General features: G+C 40.8%; 2 protein-coding genes across 6 annotated transcripts in view; both read right to left on the minus strand.

Annotated features, from left to right (window-relative positions):
• Positions 1 to 3,678, minus strand: part of cdk5rap2 (CDK5 regulatory subunit associated protein 2) — a 36,072-nt gene extending 32,394 nt beyond the window's left edge. For 2 of the 4 annotated variants that reach the window (XM_049018696.1, XM_049018697.1), the window contains exon 1: positions 3,465 to 3,678. In XM_049018696.1, the coding sequence (XP_048874653.1) occupies positions 3,465 to 3,517 (53 nt within the window). In that variant the 5' untranslated portion in view covers positions 3,518 to 3,678. The remainder of the gene's footprint in view (positions 1 to 3,464) is intronic. The other 2 variants (XM_049018698.1, XM_049018695.1) reach the window with 1 other exon arrangement.
• Positions 3,679 to 6,125: 2,447 nt separating this feature from the next.
• Positions 6,126 to 16,661, minus strand: part of col27a1b (collagen, type XXVII, alpha 1b) — a 100,994-nt gene continuing 90,458 nt past the window's right edge. For both annotated transcript variants that reach the window (XM_049020324.1, XM_049020325.1), the window contains exons 49-61: positions 16,407 to 16,514; positions 15,489 to 15,542; positions 12,719 to 12,781; positions 12,437 to 12,490; positions 12,319 to 12,354; positions 12,113 to 12,130; positions 11,893 to 11,928; positions 11,642 to 11,668; positions 10,886 to 10,951; positions 10,433 to 10,604; positions 10,170 to 10,279; positions 9,131 to 9,349; positions 6,126 to 8,244 (exon numbers count right to left, since the gene is read on the minus strand). In XM_049020324.1, coding sequence (XP_048876281.1) covers positions 8,098 to 8,244; positions 9,131 to 9,349; positions 10,170 to 10,279; positions 10,433 to 10,604; positions 10,886 to 10,951; positions 11,642 to 11,668; positions 11,893 to 11,928; positions 12,113 to 12,130; positions 12,319 to 12,354; positions 12,437 to 12,490; positions 12,719 to 12,781; positions 15,489 to 15,542; positions 16,407 to 16,514 — 1,110 coding nt within the window. In that variant the 3' untranslated portion in view covers positions 6,126 to 8,097. The remainder of the gene's footprint in view (positions 8,245 to 9,130; positions 9,350 to 10,169; positions 10,280 to 10,432; positions 10,605 to 10,885; positions 10,952 to 11,641; positions 11,669 to 11,892; positions 11,929 to 12,112; positions 12,131 to 12,318; positions 12,355 to 12,436; positions 12,491 to 12,718; positions 12,782 to 15,488; positions 15,543 to 16,406; positions 16,515 to 16,661) is intronic.

Consider the following 16,661-nt stretch of genomic DNA (forward strand, 5'->3'; position numbering starts at 1 on the left):
AAATAAATAAATAAACTGAAAATGCCTGTTACAAAATCTCACAACACAAATTACCTTTAGCACACTGACAAGCTTTACCGGAAGGTACCATGATGGTTGGTTTTCCAATTGCCCTTTTTGCCTGAACACAGAAAATCAATGTTTCAGCCTTTCTCCAAACCAGGAAACATCGGGGTCACAGATCACCCACAACTAGAGCTTCCCAATTTCATTCTGACATTTAGCGTCTGGTGAAACACTGGGTCATCATGCAGTTGACAAGTTTTCTCTTTACAATTTGCACAATGGTGTTTATATGTTTCACTTTGCATGAAAGCTTTCAGAACAGACAGAGTGCACTCTGGAACTGCCATTAGGGGAACAGTGGTAGAAGAAATGTCATGGGACGAGAGACATAAAGGATAGGCACTGCAGATTTGTAAATGGTAAATGGACTGCATTTATATAGCGCTTTTCTACTCCTACGAGTACTCAAAGCGCTTTACATTTCATGCCTCACATTCACCCATCCACACACTCATTCACACACCGGTGGCGGAGGCTGCCATGCAAGGTGCCAACCTGCTCACCGTGAGCAATTTGCTCAAGGACACTTTGATGGGGTCAGGAGGAACCAGGACTCGAACCTGCAACCCTCCAGTTGCCGAACGAAAGCACTACCTCCTGTGCCACCATCTTTCCCATTTGTAAATGATGTTCAGGCCCAACGTGACAGGCAATGTTTGGGGGTTGGTGCCAAAATAAAGAATGTACCAATATATACACACAAAGTGATAACCCTAACTGACTGGCCGAAGAGTCCTCACACCTGGGTTTGAACAGCTCACCTAAAGGTTATTCCAAAAACCTGCACACACACACAGGCGCTTTGCGGACAACACTGCCCACCCCTGCTAAAGATGAACCAAATCAGAATGTTCAGTTCATATGTCTGCCCCTTCCATAAAAGGCCATACATCTCTTATCACATCACATTCTAAAAGTGACCCCCAAGCCCCAAGTAAAACTGAATGGGAAAAAAGAACAACATTTCAGGCAACATTCCCAAGATGCTTCATTTCTTTGCAGCTGATTAACCAGGCCAATCAGATGAGCTACAATTATCACCAGGAGGCACACTGACTGGCCACGTTTCCACGGCCATAGAATGTCTATGCATGTGTGAAATGAATTACATTGTGGATAAATACAGCTTGCTGTCAATTACCTGTTACAACACACAGGAAATATTGATGTTCGTAGGCTATATGTAGCATTTATCTGACTGAATACATGCAAAATTTAAACAAAATAGGGCAAAACCTGAAAAAAGAAAAAGCATTAAAACAACACCATCTGCAGGCACCACCAGATGACACTATACCTATTAAACAGTCTTGTTATTTGGTTTTCCCCAAATACAAGGCGTCTATCACACAATGGTAGCTATGGTGCTGCCATTGTGCCGATACATACGCCACACCAAACAAGTATTATTAGCTGAGTGTCAATTGTACATTAAACCATTTATAGGAAGACTTCAGAAACATCTAGGACAACTTAATAGAGAACCAATTATCTCAGGTTTCAGGATAAGGTAACAAACACCACCCTTATCATTAATGCATTGAGGTACAGCAATGGCCATCTGGCTCCTCAGCTCAAAACACTGAGGTTCATTACAGGGCAGCGAAGTAACAGACATAAGAGACAGACACCTAATTATTATGGTCAGAAAGAGACTTGTGAAATGGGGGGTGGGTTAAACCAGCCACCCTGAACTGATGCTGTAATAGAAGTTAGCATGGTGTTTAAGGTACAGGACTTATTGGTGTCAGATACAAAAAGGGCCCTGTTTGAAGCCTTCGACAACATACCTAAAATATCCAACTGTATAGATGGAGAGGGAACAGCTAAACTACACAAATGGCTGTGAATAAAATATTTGGCAAGGAAAACTGCAATGAAATTTGATTTGATCACCTAGTGTATATTTACAAACCATCTTAATAGACTTACAAAGAGTCAAAAGTTAAATGATACTAAACTAATTTCTTGACAGCCCGGCATAAGCTGCCACAGAACCACCACTGTCTGCTTGACAATGCAGCGATGATCGGCCTTTTAATACTAACAGTAATGCATATTCTTAAATTCATAGGTTAGGGGCTAAATGTATCTCCAAACACACCTCACTGACATTGGTGATGGTGATGTGTGTTGAAAGGAATTATCCTTCAAATAGAAGATAAAGGAAAATTTGTCATTATATGTAGGGTTATACAGACAGTTATATATTTTTAAATGTTTTTATCTATTTAAAAACTACATACCAGGCAGATATTTCAAGGGGTTAGTAAATAACAAGCTGAAACTTGCCAGTTAGCTTATTTTAACATTTTAATACTTCCCAAACTAAAGCAGCAACTACACAAAGCAACCAAATTCGCCCCATCAAATGTCACACTACTTACAGCGACTACAGGCGCATGTAAGCGACTTCAATAATTTAAAAGTCGGTTATATCAAAAAACAGCACGATAGTCATCACTAATCATTACCTACACCTACAGGTTCGATGAGGAAGCGGTATTCTCACGACTAACCCTAACCTCTCTCCTGAACCGTCATAGTTTAGCTGGATCCGTCAAGGACAGAAGACTGGCATTATTATTATTGATATTGAGATCATAGTGTATATTTGCACAAAACCAATGATCTTAAATTGACAGAACAGTTTCTAATACAATGACAGGCTGAACTTCCGGCCTCCCGATGAAGTGATTAACAGGTAGTACAGACTAGTACTAAATTTATGGCATCGTTAGTTGCTCTCAACATAAAAAAACGAAGGATTTAATTGGTGTAGAGAACTAACGAGCACCAACGGGAATTGCTACAAGTCCGTTATTCTGACTTATTAGTCTTTGGCAGCGACACAACTTAACAAGTCAGCTATATATAGAGTATGACTGCCTGTGGCTCAGTGTTGTTTTCCCACTCAGGGGATTTTGACAGCATTTACATTGCGTGTCAATTTTCTGAATCAGAAAAATATTATACAAAAAAAAACCCAAAAGTTATTTGTTAATAACCCGTGTAATGCTTCTATTTATATACCAACTCTTTCTTTTAAAAATAAAAATACAATAGGACATTTAACACTGTGACAGCCAGCAAAAAATGTTGACTTGATACGTAAGAAAATTTTCTAAAATTAAATGTTCACTGTCTAAAAGAGGTAAGCAAAGGACCTCAAAACATGAAGTGTTAATCTCCTTGTACCGTTTCCAGGGACTCTAAATAGCTACCACTTTGTAAGGCTATTCTGATAGTTAAGTCGACAGTTAAGATTTAAGCAGATACACCTACGTACGACATTTACATCACTAACGTGAAGAAGGAATTCAAACCTTTTAGTAACAATTACATGACCGTAACCGTTGTGTTTGGCTAACGGAGTGTCAGAAAGCTTTGTCGCTTACCTCCCGTTCATGTCTATAGGCAGAGTTGGATCTTCCCCCACGACGGAATCCATTGCGGATATATTTTATGTGTTTACCAGTTAGACCGTCCCCGTGTATAATTAGTACCGCATATTTCGTGGGGTTAGTTTTCCAAAGCTTAAAACATAAGGTGAAAATTCAAAGCCATTGCTAGTACCGCCATTTTACCATGTGTGACGTAGCCATCGGTGCAACGTTGGAAGCTACGGGTGGCGCCGAGAGGACACGCCCACAACATCAAGTACTGCGCGGCGATTGGCTGACAGGACGTCTTTCAGACGTTGGACGTGGTTTTGAAAAGGTTACGTGTATGGCGCGTGGCAGCCTGTGGTTTCCAGTTTGTTGCGGTGGGGAGAGACTCCATAAATGGGGCGGCACAATGTAACAGTTCATCTTTATGTTGACCGATTATGGGGTAGTTCGGGTTAATTCTGTCGGCTATGGTAAGCAGTTGATGTAAGGAATCTGACAGCGCGAAAATCTATTTGGTATAATAACGCCAAAAACATTTTTTAAAAATCATGAAGTTAAAAGGTACTCATAAAAAAATCCATATAACGTGTGTACTGTAAGGGGTTGACATTCATATTTGGCCTCCAGAAATGCACAAAAATCAAAAATGAACCATCTCTGAAGCTTGTCTACTAACAATCCTGCCATTTTTTGTTGTTTAGCAGGATACATAACGTGATCGATATATAGATAACTGGCTTTTTATGGTTTCTCTTTTGTAATGTCTAATGGTATAGTTGATAACTAATAGTAACGCATTTTGCCGCATTTTCCTTTTTCATTGTAAACAGTAAACAAACTATAATTAAAATTCCCAGCGCGTCTCATTAACTTCCAGTCTGGCTCCAAAACTGCCTTAAACCAGTTTTTATGTTAAATTATGTAAAGTATCCCTGCCTTGCGCCCATAGCCATAGGCTCTGCGACCCTGAATAAGACAAGTGGTCTCTGAAAATGGATGGATACTATAGACAGAATCTTCGCTGCTCAAATATACTTGGATTTTTGTTAAGGAGAAACCGAAATAATCTTATAATCATTAATACGCGCGATTACTTCCATCATAATAATCACCTGTCTGCCTCGGGCCCTGCCATCTAGGTCGATGATTCTCAACCACTGGGTCGCGACTCAAATCTGAAACGTTCGCTAGACAGTGTTGGAAGTATAAGCCTTTTAAAACTCGCAAGCACCTTTAATTTGAACCTATACTTGACGCAATGTGGTGACTGAGCTGGTATGGCAAAAATTGGGTCTGGGTGGAAAAAGGGTAAAGAACCACTGCCCTATGAGGCCCCTGCTCCAAATTAAAGTTGCCTGGATGATGATAGGCTAAATACCCATAAGATATTAAATAATTGATTATTATTTTAACTGATTGCGTCTCAAGCCTTTTAGAAGTTTTGCCATGTTTTTTACTGTACAGCCAATCTTTCCATTTTTAGTAATGTAATGTTTTTGATTAATATCCAACATTTTTCTGAGCACAGAATCCAAAAATGGTATTCAAAAACACACTCATATGCTTATATGCAAAAATAAAAATCACTATGTTGAATTTTAATCCGTCTATCTATCTTTACTGCAATCTTATTGGATAAGAGGTTACTGAAAATGAAAGGCCAGCTGGAGCCAATGACAGAGGAATACCTTTGGCAAATAGGCAAACACCAAGTCACCCAGCCTATCAGAGGACGCATGCACTTGCACACTCTGGGATACCAGGTCACCCAGCCTATCACAGGGCTCACACTCTGGGACACCAGGTCACCTAAGCGCACATCTTTGGACTACGGGAAGAAGTTGACATACTCAGAGGAACCTCATGCATCACAGAGGCAGTGCACAAAGTCTGCATGCTGAGCAGAAGGCTGAAACTGAACTCCCTAGCATAGTTACCATGCTGACGGAAAGTGAGACATGAAAACACCTTCCAGGCAATTTCCTGAGCATCCCAATATGTGTTCATGATGATCTTGCTCATCTCCAGTCATGGTCATATTTTTTTATTTTTTTTTTTTACACTGTAGGAATGATATAGATGAAAAACATATTATTCTCAAACTGGGAATAGTTATTTAACAAAAGATTCAACTTCCTTCCCTTAAATTTCCTGTGTATTGTTTTTTATTCAATGCCCCTAGATAAATAGCCTTGTTTGAGTTATAAAAGCCTATGTTATAAACTGCCAGAGGACCAAAACAGAAATATTGAATTATGATATTTTTATGGGGGCGGCATGGTGGTGCAGTGGTTAGCACTGTCGCCTCACACCTCTGGGACCCGGGTTCGAGTCTCCGCCTGGGTCACATGTGTGCGGAGTTTGCATGTTCTCCCCGTGTCATCGTGGGGTTTCCTCCGGGTACTCCGGTTTCCCCCCACAGTCCAAAAACATGCTGAGGCTAATTGGAGTTGCTGAATTGCCCGTAGGTGTGCATGTGTGAGTGAATGGTGTGTGAGTGTGCCCTGCGATGGGCTGGCCCCCCATCCTGGGTTGTTCCCTGCCTCGTGCCCATTGATTCCGGGATAGGCTCCGGACCCCCCGCGACCCAATAGGATAAGCGGTTTGGAAAATGGATGGATGGATGGATATTTTTATGGAAGAGTAGTAAACACTCCAGTATTGGCGTAGATTTCAGATATTTATTGAACATCTGAACATAGTTAATGCAAGACAGGTATTGGAAATGTCATATACGAGAAAACGGTAACGAATGTGGGCAAACAATGACATCATTCTGCTTCTTCAGATTGTAATGATTTGGTTTTTTTTAGCTGATGTTTCACATACAGACACAGAAGTCAATTCACAAAGAAGACACACAACAGCAACCAATTCCTCCCAAATGAGTGTATAAGTGTGAGGTATTCCGAGCTCAACTTACTAGTGAATTTGACATGGAACGTTCACATATCGTCAATACCTTTCTTTAAAAATCATAATAATAGCATAGAACACAGTCCCCGTACAGTACAGTTTGATTATCATATAGAAAAATACAATGGAAAACAAACAAACAAAAATATTGCAAATAAATTTGTTCTCTGGAGCTCCACATTTACACATAAAATAAAAATCTATAAACTCCAAGACCAGTTGGGAAACCGATACATAAAGTTATTAAAAAAGAACTCTTGCCTTAATAAAGAGAACCTTGTAAGGTTTACAACATTTCAACAATTAAATAACATTAAATTAGCAAGAAGGGATCCACTGTATACAACAAAGCTTGCATAATTATACACATTTTTTTTTTTAAAAAAAAGCTTACTATTGAAAACTAAATTTTCACTAATATCTTTAGATATTAATTACAGCTATAAGGGGATTTGTACAAAAGAACAGAAATAACGTTGTTTAAAAATGTTTTCGAACCCTAAGGTGTTTGGATGCAACATGTTAACTGAAATGATTTTTATTTTTTTAAATGTTTATATAAAAATATTCCCTTTAGAATACAGTAGGCACTTAAATGAATGCCATTTTTGCTGAATAGTTCAGTACAAAATCTGGCTTCAAAAGACAAACCTACCACAGTCTTCATCTTCATGTTAGCTGGTGCTGTGGAAGAGCACCAGCTTAACATCTTTGTGTTTTTTTTCCTTGATTTATTGAGGATTTTTCCCCGAGCACCATGGATGAAAGTTGGGAGGTAGACCGATCCTATGACACCTGACCAGACCCACATATGCTTTCCTGCGACAAGGACCCACACCAGGAAGATGTGGATGCTGAGAGACCTGGGCAGTGGCTAGCTCGGGCAGGCGAGCAAGCTCTCTCAGATGCTCTGATGATGCCTTCTCAAGAGCTAGTAGGGCATATCCATCCCTGCATCTCCCAAGCCTGTAAGCACACACGTACACACCTGGTATAGACAGACATGGGAGAATGTACCTGTCCATGGTCCATGTGGGTAAACGTGTAATGATATCACAAACAGGCAGCCATTAACTTCACCAGTCTACACAAATACTGCTAGACCTCCATGTACAGGATAGGAACAAGAGCTAGACTTGGAGGACAACACATACATCAATGAAATAGTACCCCTGAATCGCCTAGAAAAATAATTGCCAAAAAAAAAAAATATCAAGACTTCTTTCATTTCTATTGCACTTGAAGATTTTTTTACACAAGATATAAATGTGAAAAGTTTTGTAATGGGGATTAACTATATATGTACAGACATGTACAGCTGTTCCCAATTACTTTTACTATAATTCCTCTCTTTAATAAGATGTAGATCCTTGGTACTTAAAATACATGATACAAATAAGTTATCATATTGTCCAAGAAAGATTATCTGGCAGATTTTCCTCCAACTATCTGTGACGTCCAGGACTTGTCCGAACAAAAGAGAAAAGTTCCTGAAATGCACAAAGAACTTCATTTGCACAATGTCACCCATGGGCGAGAAATCCAGACTCTTCGGAAAATTCCAACTCCTCAGAAATCATCCCGGTGCCCCGGGCCCACATGTCTACTTGACGTAGTGTCAGAGAATGCTGAAAAGCAGAAGGAGGATGTTTTTTTCCATGGGGGGGGGGGGGTCCTACTTCCTCTTGGCCCAGGGAGAGGAGCTCTGCCTTGTCACAGCCTCCTACAGGAAGCAGACAGGTCCTACCTCCAGATGGTAGTGAGTCCCAGACTTGGTATCTGGAAGATTGTACACTTTTACAATGGGGAGCAGATTGGGGTCGTGGGTACGGAACACAAAATGGGTCTGATGCCAGCGTCCATCTTTAATCTGAAAGGGAGAACGACATCGTTATAAAGATCGCGGATGGTTGTATAGCTATTAAGCTTTCCCATTTAGGCTTATATATCGAAAACGGAAGAAAAGACAATGCTACTTCATTCATCCATCTTCTGACTGGTCAGCCACTAGAGGGCCCCGAGGAAGCTGGTGAATCTCCCCAGCACAGGGCAGGGAGCAGCCTGATTGGCATGCCAGTCCATCACAGGGTGCAGAAGCGCGCACACACACACACACACACACACACACACACACACACACACACACACACTCACACACACACACTCACACACACTCACACTCACACACACTCACACTCTCTCTCTCATTATGGGTAATTCATAAATGCCAATGTGCCTGCCTGTGTAAGGGAACCGGATTATCCGGAGGAAACCCAAACAGCATGCAACCAACGGTGGGATTTAAACCCCCAACCTCAGAGGTACAAGGAAACAGTGCTACCCACGGCAATGGTCACTAGTCACTCCAGTTACTACTGGAAGACCACAGAACTCCACAATATTCTTTTAAGTGGTGTTTAAAGAGTTTTGGTAAAAGCAGTTCTGTTGAAAACCTGGCAACTATTATGCAAAATGCAGTACATTGTTGGAACAGTGAGATTGAATAACAGTGTTTTGGTCCAGAATGTACTTTTTTGCCTTGTGTTTCTTAAATTAATTTCTGAATTTTTGCTAGCATAACCAAATAATCTGAAAACGTTTATAGACACACACACACACACACACACACACACACACACACACACACACACACACAAAATTGTTTGTTTATTTATTTATTTATTTATTTATTTATTTATTTATTTGTCTGCTTGTTTGTTTCCCCAAAAGGGCACTCAGGAGAAAATCAGACGTACCCAGCAATCGTCTCGGAGAACTTCGGGTCTCACTGCCCCGCCTACGTCATTGGTCTGGCCATTCCAAGCCTTAAATCGCACAGAATTCTGGGAAGGTTCTGCAGAAGCACCAGATCTCCACACGGGCATATTCAGGCAGTGGATGGTAATGTGCTGCACGGCCTCAGAACTCAGGAGGTGCAGGAAGTTTATCTGGACTCGGCCCGCAGCGATCTCCAACTTCATGTCCACCAATGACAAAATCAGGTAAATCAGCAGTTAGATGAACCATCATGGTATATGGATAGCATAGCGAAACTGATATACAGGTGCTCCTCAACTTACGATGGGGATATCTTTTGATGAACCCCTTGTATGTAGAAAATATCTCAAGTCAAATATCAATATGTTTTGGTAAATAAATAAATAAATAACTACTGTCACTGAATAATACTGTAACTGACTAAATGACAGTAATCGAAAAAGTAAATAAATGAATATAAGTTTATTGTATATACAGTGGTACCTCAGTACTCGAACTCATTAGAACTTGAATTTCTTAAAAGTCGAACCAACCAGTTCGAAAAAAATGACCATTTTGTGTCAAAAAAAAAATAAATTACTTGTAATTTTTTGGGGTCGGGAACCAATTAATTGGTTTTTCATTATTTCTTATGGGGAAAATTCGATCAGAACTTGAACTTTTTAGGATTCGAACCCGAGTTCTGAACAGATTAAGTTCAAGTTCTGAGGTACCACTGTATTTGTATCTGAAAAAAACACAGTATGATACGTTGCTAAACACTGTATGAGATGTTTACGCTTGTGATCAGTTCGGAGACTGGAAATGTGGCTACGTGGATGCTGCCATCGCATCGTACGGCGAAAGCATCGTACAGCGTATCGATAGCCCGGGGACAGAGGTCAAAGTTTGGTGACTACTGAATGCGCATTGCCATCGCAATATCGTGAAATCAAAATATCATAAGTCAAACCATTGTAAAGCAAAGAGTGTCTGTATTTTTAAACACAATTCATTTATAAAAAAAAAAAATACTACCTTTGAAACAGTCAGTGGTCTCAAACAAGTCTGTCCACCACTAGTAAAATTGCAGGTCACTTCGATGGCATCTGAGGCACATCCCAAATTTGGATCCACCCAGTAAGTACCTGAGATATTAAACAACAGACACTTTGTATGCATACATGTCTTCTGTTCCGTCTAGACAGTCAAAAACATGCAACCATGGACTCTAAAGCTGTGATGTATAGAGCAGCTGTACAGCAACAGTGCAGGGCAGTAAGACAGAAATCCAGACGCACCATCGTTCTGCCTTTGCTCACAGTCCTTGAGGTCTCGACAGATACGGGCGGGATTGTCCTGGGTGCCTGCTGGATTCTTGAGTCTATGCACCAGGTTAGTGAGGTAGTGGAGGGTCTTAAAGATCTCTGTTCCCTGGTCCAGCATGGGAAGGTCCATACCCTGGTGATTTTTCTGGATGGAGAACAGACAGACATTGCAGTGCTTTATGCGTCGCTGGGGCAGCCCTTTCAGCAGACTGCTATAACCCTTATTCAGCAGGCCCCAATTTCATCCCTACAAAAGCTTCGTACAACCCAAGCACATAATTACAGGTAATAAGCAGTCATATCGGCTTCTCATTTTCATAACGAGATCATCTGTTAGTTTCTTTGCCAGATGCGGCTTGCACTAGGAACACCGCCCCAAATCCAAATTTGAAAAGGTACAGTAACTGCAGCAATCATTAAATGTACCTCTTTCCTGAGTGCAGTGTTTGTTTCGATGAACACTTGAAATGCAGCCTCAAGAGTTTCATGTTCCTGAGTAACATAAAAATGATACAATACAAACATACTGCACATATTATAATATTACAAAACATCACAATAACAATATGTCTGATTTGATTACTAGATATACAATATGCTCCTCTACTTGCGAACGAGATACGTTCCGAACAGCCGTTCGTAACTTGGAATGTTCTTAAGTTGTTATTCAACATCATTTTAAGGGTATACGCAAGTACAAAGAACTAGGATGCTGGGAGTATGCACGCTACGCTGCTATGCGTAGCATGTAAGTAGAGGAGCATCTGTACTAAGTACTATCTGTAGTATTACATCTTTTTAGGTACATATTTCTCTTAGCAGGAAAGCTTTGTGTAAACATGAGTAAGTAAGAAAGACAGGACTACAGCTGGCTATATTGCGTATTTCACAGCTTTTATTTCCTGGGATATTGATTTACATCAGGGGTGGGCAATCTTATCCAGAAAGGGCCGTTGAGTGTCTGGTTTGTTGCTGCAACTCCCTAATTAGATTGCTAATTAGAGGACTGATTGGCTGAAGAGTCCTCACACCTGGGTTTGAACTGCTGACCTAAAGGTTACCCCAAAAACCTGCATACACACCGGCCCTTTGGTTTTCTTTATTTTCTATTGCTAACAATACAACAGCCAGTAGCTGTACTGACGTTAACAGGGATATGAATGACAAAGGACAGGAACTTACGAATGCCAGGGGTATTCCTGGGGGACCCTTAATATCAATGAAAACACAATTATTACAAAACATTTCATGCAGCAGACTTGGTGACAAGCTCTAAAAGTCACTATTTTATGGCATGACTAATCCTTACAAACTGCAAGCCCATCGTTACAAAGACTCACTTTCACATTGGGAACAGGCTAATATATAAATCAAAAGCTGCCATATCGCATGCACAGTGGACAATGGACATTTAAGGAGGTCAGAGAACTTACTGGAGGTCCAGGGGGGCCACGTGGTCCAGGAGGCCCCTACAATCATTTAAAATAACAATATACTTTAATGAACATCCATAATGTAAACTGAGACCACCTTAAATAATTCTCTAATCTATTTACAGTACAACCTTAACCAAAGAAGCCTGTGTTTTCTATATCACCCTTGAACATTGAAAATTCATAATTAGTTAATAATATTAGGTAAAAAAAAACATACCTTTGGGCCTTGGACACCCTGTTGAGTAGAATAAAATGCAATAGATTTAAACACCCCTGCATTACTGTTGTAATCCAATGTTAATTATGGAAACTCTGATGCAAATAAAACACAGAGGCCATCATTAACCCTTCCCTTATTCCGTTAATATAGTACAGTATACACTACTGCGATTGAATAGGCAGCAGAATCATAGATATACTGACCATCTCCCCTCGACTGCCTTTGTCTCCCTTAGGTCCCTAAAAGAAAAACAGAATTATATTTACAATTTACATGTGTATCTATATCAGCTACCTGAACGGATGCGTGTGAGATACCTACTGGACTTCCACTGGGCCCAATTATCCCAGTTGGACCTATGACACCTTGCTTCCCCTAAAAGCGGAGAAGAGAGATTAGGTCACTCTAGCACATAGTACCATTTTGCAGGCTTATCACATGCAAGATCGCCATGGAAATATGAGCCTACAACTTTTGTATTGTTAGCACAAAGCTCTGCTGGTTGAGCTACAACAACAGGGCTTACAATCCACAGACATTCTTTAGCTGACGTTAAACGCCGTTCATTTTTACACCCTTCCAGAAGTATGCATTTTTGCTCACCATCAAACCCTGTGGACCCCTGGGTCCCTGTATTCCTACTGGCCCCTCATCCCCAAGAGGCCCCTAGAAACAGTATGGTAACATTAGTCAGGTGAAGAAGAACAACTGTTTATCCCAACAGACGACCACACCATGTGTGAAGCGTTCCGTTGCACGTGTAGACCTCTTGTTTTGTATAATAAAAACTTTATTTAGGCATGAAAATCTGAAGCCAATACCTGTAGAAGTGTGTTTTTTTAAACATTTTGGAATAAAATATGCTACTTTTCACCAATATTTAAGCAGGCCACTGAAAAACTTAATTTAATTCAACTCAAGGTATATGCGCAAGGAATATGCGTCAAAAGGAAACAGGATTGCCCGCTGAACACTGCTGTCCTTATTTTCTTTATTATTTATATTTATTAAAAAAACACCCTTATATATTTATATTAATTTGACATCAGTTTAATGCTTTTAAATAACTGTTATACTGACATAGAAATTATATTTAACAGAGAGGGTTATTCTCTATTCTCATTCCAGCTACTTTTGACAGGCTTTCTCATGAATTTATGATGACAGAAAATAGTCTAAACAAACAAAAAAGAATTAAAGCAGTACTAGTCTATATCTAATCATGTTCAAAAGTGCCACCTACTGAATGTTAGTCAACATTCCAGGAAGCAAATGAAGCATTAATTACTGTGGATTCCTTATAGAAATGAAAAATAGACACATGCATCGATTATTGAAATATATCTGTGATATATTTTAGTTCATGGGCATCCATTCATCTTCAATAATTGCGAATCCAATATAGGCTGTAAAGATGCACTAAGTTTTTATATGAAATCACATATAAAGGTCCATATATGTGCTTCCATCAGTAGTTTTGTTACTCTGCTTTATGTATATATGAAGTCTTAATTTCTGCTAGTGGAGAACTACCAACCGACTATATATAAATAAAATAAACATGTCAGAAATTGCTTAAAGTATACAGTACAGCTTCTGCAAGTACTTGCGCTCATTTTTGCACAGAGGCATGATGGGTAGGGTATCCTAGCAATGCTGACCGCTGCAGTAAAGCGGGATTGCCAAGGCCGCCAGGCACTGACCTGGATTCAATTATGTATCCTTGTGCAGTTTCATTTTGTCTTTTAACATAAAAGAAATAGAGAAAAGTAGAAATGTTTTCCCGGAGGGTGGCATTCTAAAATTCATTGGCAGCGCAGACACTAACATTATTTAATCCTCAGGGATGAAAACTCGCCATCAAACAAAAACCCATTTCAAAATGGAACTTTCAGCAGGGAAATGTATCTTCATTAAAATCCCAGAGATGCCCAGGTACCAGAGCAATGAAGAAAATGATGGTCCTGTCTGTGTAATGTTTTTCCGCACCCCTTAATCACTCGTCCTCCGCGCTGACCTAAATAAAGAGCTTCCCCTCGACTGCTTTTAACTGCGGCTCTCACCTTGTCCCTGAGCAGAATTAGATTTGCTGGCGCGGCGCTGTTATATGTGTGATATGTGTGATAATCATTTCACCAGAGCAATCTAATAACAATGAAGTCATCTGGGTGACACACAGGTGTCTTCTAACTGGAGGAAGGAACAGGGAAGCAAAACTCTAATACATAATGGTAGGTTTGCCAGAAGACAGCAGAATGACTGGCTAACGAGGACAGTGTTTGCCAGGCAGAGCGAAGAGTGGCCACAGCACTGGGGCAGCTGGCCAGAGGAGGAAAGTCCAGGTCGAAAAAGTACAAATCCAGACCCAGGTTTTGTTTCAATGAAATAGCTGAGTCCTCTGTGACTGTGACCCTTTATATTCAACTGGTTGGTTGGAACAAAACCTTGGTCTGGATTTGTACTTTCTGGACCTGAACTTTCCTTCCAGCTCTGCAGGTGACATTGAAAAAGACAAATGGGAAAATATGTTTGGTGTTAGACTGCAGGTTTATTTGGGGGGAACAGACCCGATGAAAATGAGCTGTCCATCACCAGTATGGTGCTGGAATAGAACTGGCCGATAAGCCGGCCATCATCTCAAATCACGCTCCATAAATGGCCTCTTGTTATAACTCCAGGGTTAGGAATGACCTGAGCAACTCTCGGAGCAACAGATGAACCAAACAAGAGACAAACATTTTCCACTATAAACATGTAGCTTATTTAAGCTTCTGGACAGGATATGCCTGTATGGAAGCCCTGAACCACCTCTCTAAATGAAGCATTTTTATCTGTTCTGACCTTCATAACCCCAGATCAGAATAATAAAGCAATAAGTGACAACAGTGCTGAAAGCAAACATAAACTCATTTAGTGTTCAGTCTAAAAATCCCAAGTTTCTAATTAATAAGCTGAGAAACAGATAGCATTTGGAAAACAGCACTTAACGTTTAGAGAGATTCATCTGTCATCATCATTTGTCAGGGGAATCTATAGAACCTGGGTATGCTATGAGCTTTAAAATGTACACCTAGAACTGAGTCATTTTAGTACACTTAATATCTTTTTGTTCCATCTGTTTTAATAGCATAAACACACCATATTAGTTTGTAGACGGCAAATTGCACGTGTTATTCACTATTGAGAAATGTTTTGCGGTAACTGAAACACATTTTTCACAGGCGGTCACAACCATATTCAGATTATTAGGCCTTAAGGTGTTTATGGTGCAAATGTGGGGGACAGTGGAGTTTACAGGGTGTCACAGAACTTAGACCGGGACACAGACAAGATCTTCCATAAATGAGACAATATGAACATTAAGGACAGATACCTTTGGGCCAAATACGCCAAGAATCCCAGGGAATCCAGGGTCTCCACTATCGCCCTTTAAAAAAAACAGAGAAGGGAAACAAAGAATTGCAAAACTGCAGAAAATAGTTATTAAATAAAATAATGCATTATGATGGTTGGAATAAGCATTAAGGATGCTGTGTACTGCATTATAAAGGAATCTATACTCTATAGTGCCCCATGATAGACTGGCATCCCATGCAGGGTGTACCCCAGCCTTGTGGCATGTGATAGACTGGCATCCCATGCAGGGTGTACCCCAGCCTTGTGCCACGTGATAGACTGGCATCCCATGCAGGGTGTACCCCAGCCTTGTGCCATGTGATAGACTGGCATCCCATGCAGGGTGTACCCCAGCCTTGTGGCATGTGATAGACTGGCATCCCATGCAGGGTGTACCCCAGCCTTGTGCCACGTGATAGACTGGCATCCCATGCAGGGTGTACCCCAGCCTTGTGCCATGTGATAGACTGGCATCCCATGCAGGGTGTACCCCAGCCTTGTGCCATGTGATAGACTGGCATCCCATGCAGGGTGTACCCCAGCCTTGTGCCATGTGATAGACTGGCATCCCATGCAGGGTGTAGCCCAGCCTTCAGCTCTATGCTGGCTCCAGGCCCCCAGTGACCCTGACCAGGATAAAAGATTGCATTTCTAGATAAATGCTTAGATTTCATCTAAACGTGTGGTTAGCATGTCACCCTTTTATAGATTTTTCACATAGAGTTTGTGTAAGAAAATAACGTTAATCAAAGTCTATTCAAAGTGAATGAATGAATGAATGAATGAATGAATGAATGAATGAACGAATGACACCCTGCTGTCATCCAAAGAAAGCAGAACACAGAGCTGCTTCCCCGATGCTTTGCAGGCTCCCGGTGACAGTCGGCATGCTTACAGGCTGTCCTTTAGCCCCCTGGTCCCCTTGCTTCCCTGGGAGACCCATTCCTCCTATAGCCCCTCGCTTTCCTGAAGGTCCCGTTTGGCCAGGAAGTCCCCTCTCACCCTGCAGCCGTATTACAGTACGTGTTAGGGAAGCGCTGTCACACAAAGAATAGCCTAGACATGGTTGAGCCGGTGGATCAAACTGGGTGGAGAGTAACATCTGCTGTACTGGTATCACGCCTTGCACTCATTCATAAAGCTCGCCCTG

The sequence above is a fragment of the Brienomyrus brachyistius genome, chromosome 7 (genome assembly GCF_023856365.1).
Source record: "Brienomyrus brachyistius isolate T26 chromosome 7, BBRACH_0.4, whole genome shotgun sequence".
NCBI lineage: Eukaryota > Metazoa > Chordata > Actinopteri > Osteoglossiformes > Mormyridae > Brienomyrus > Brienomyrus brachyistius.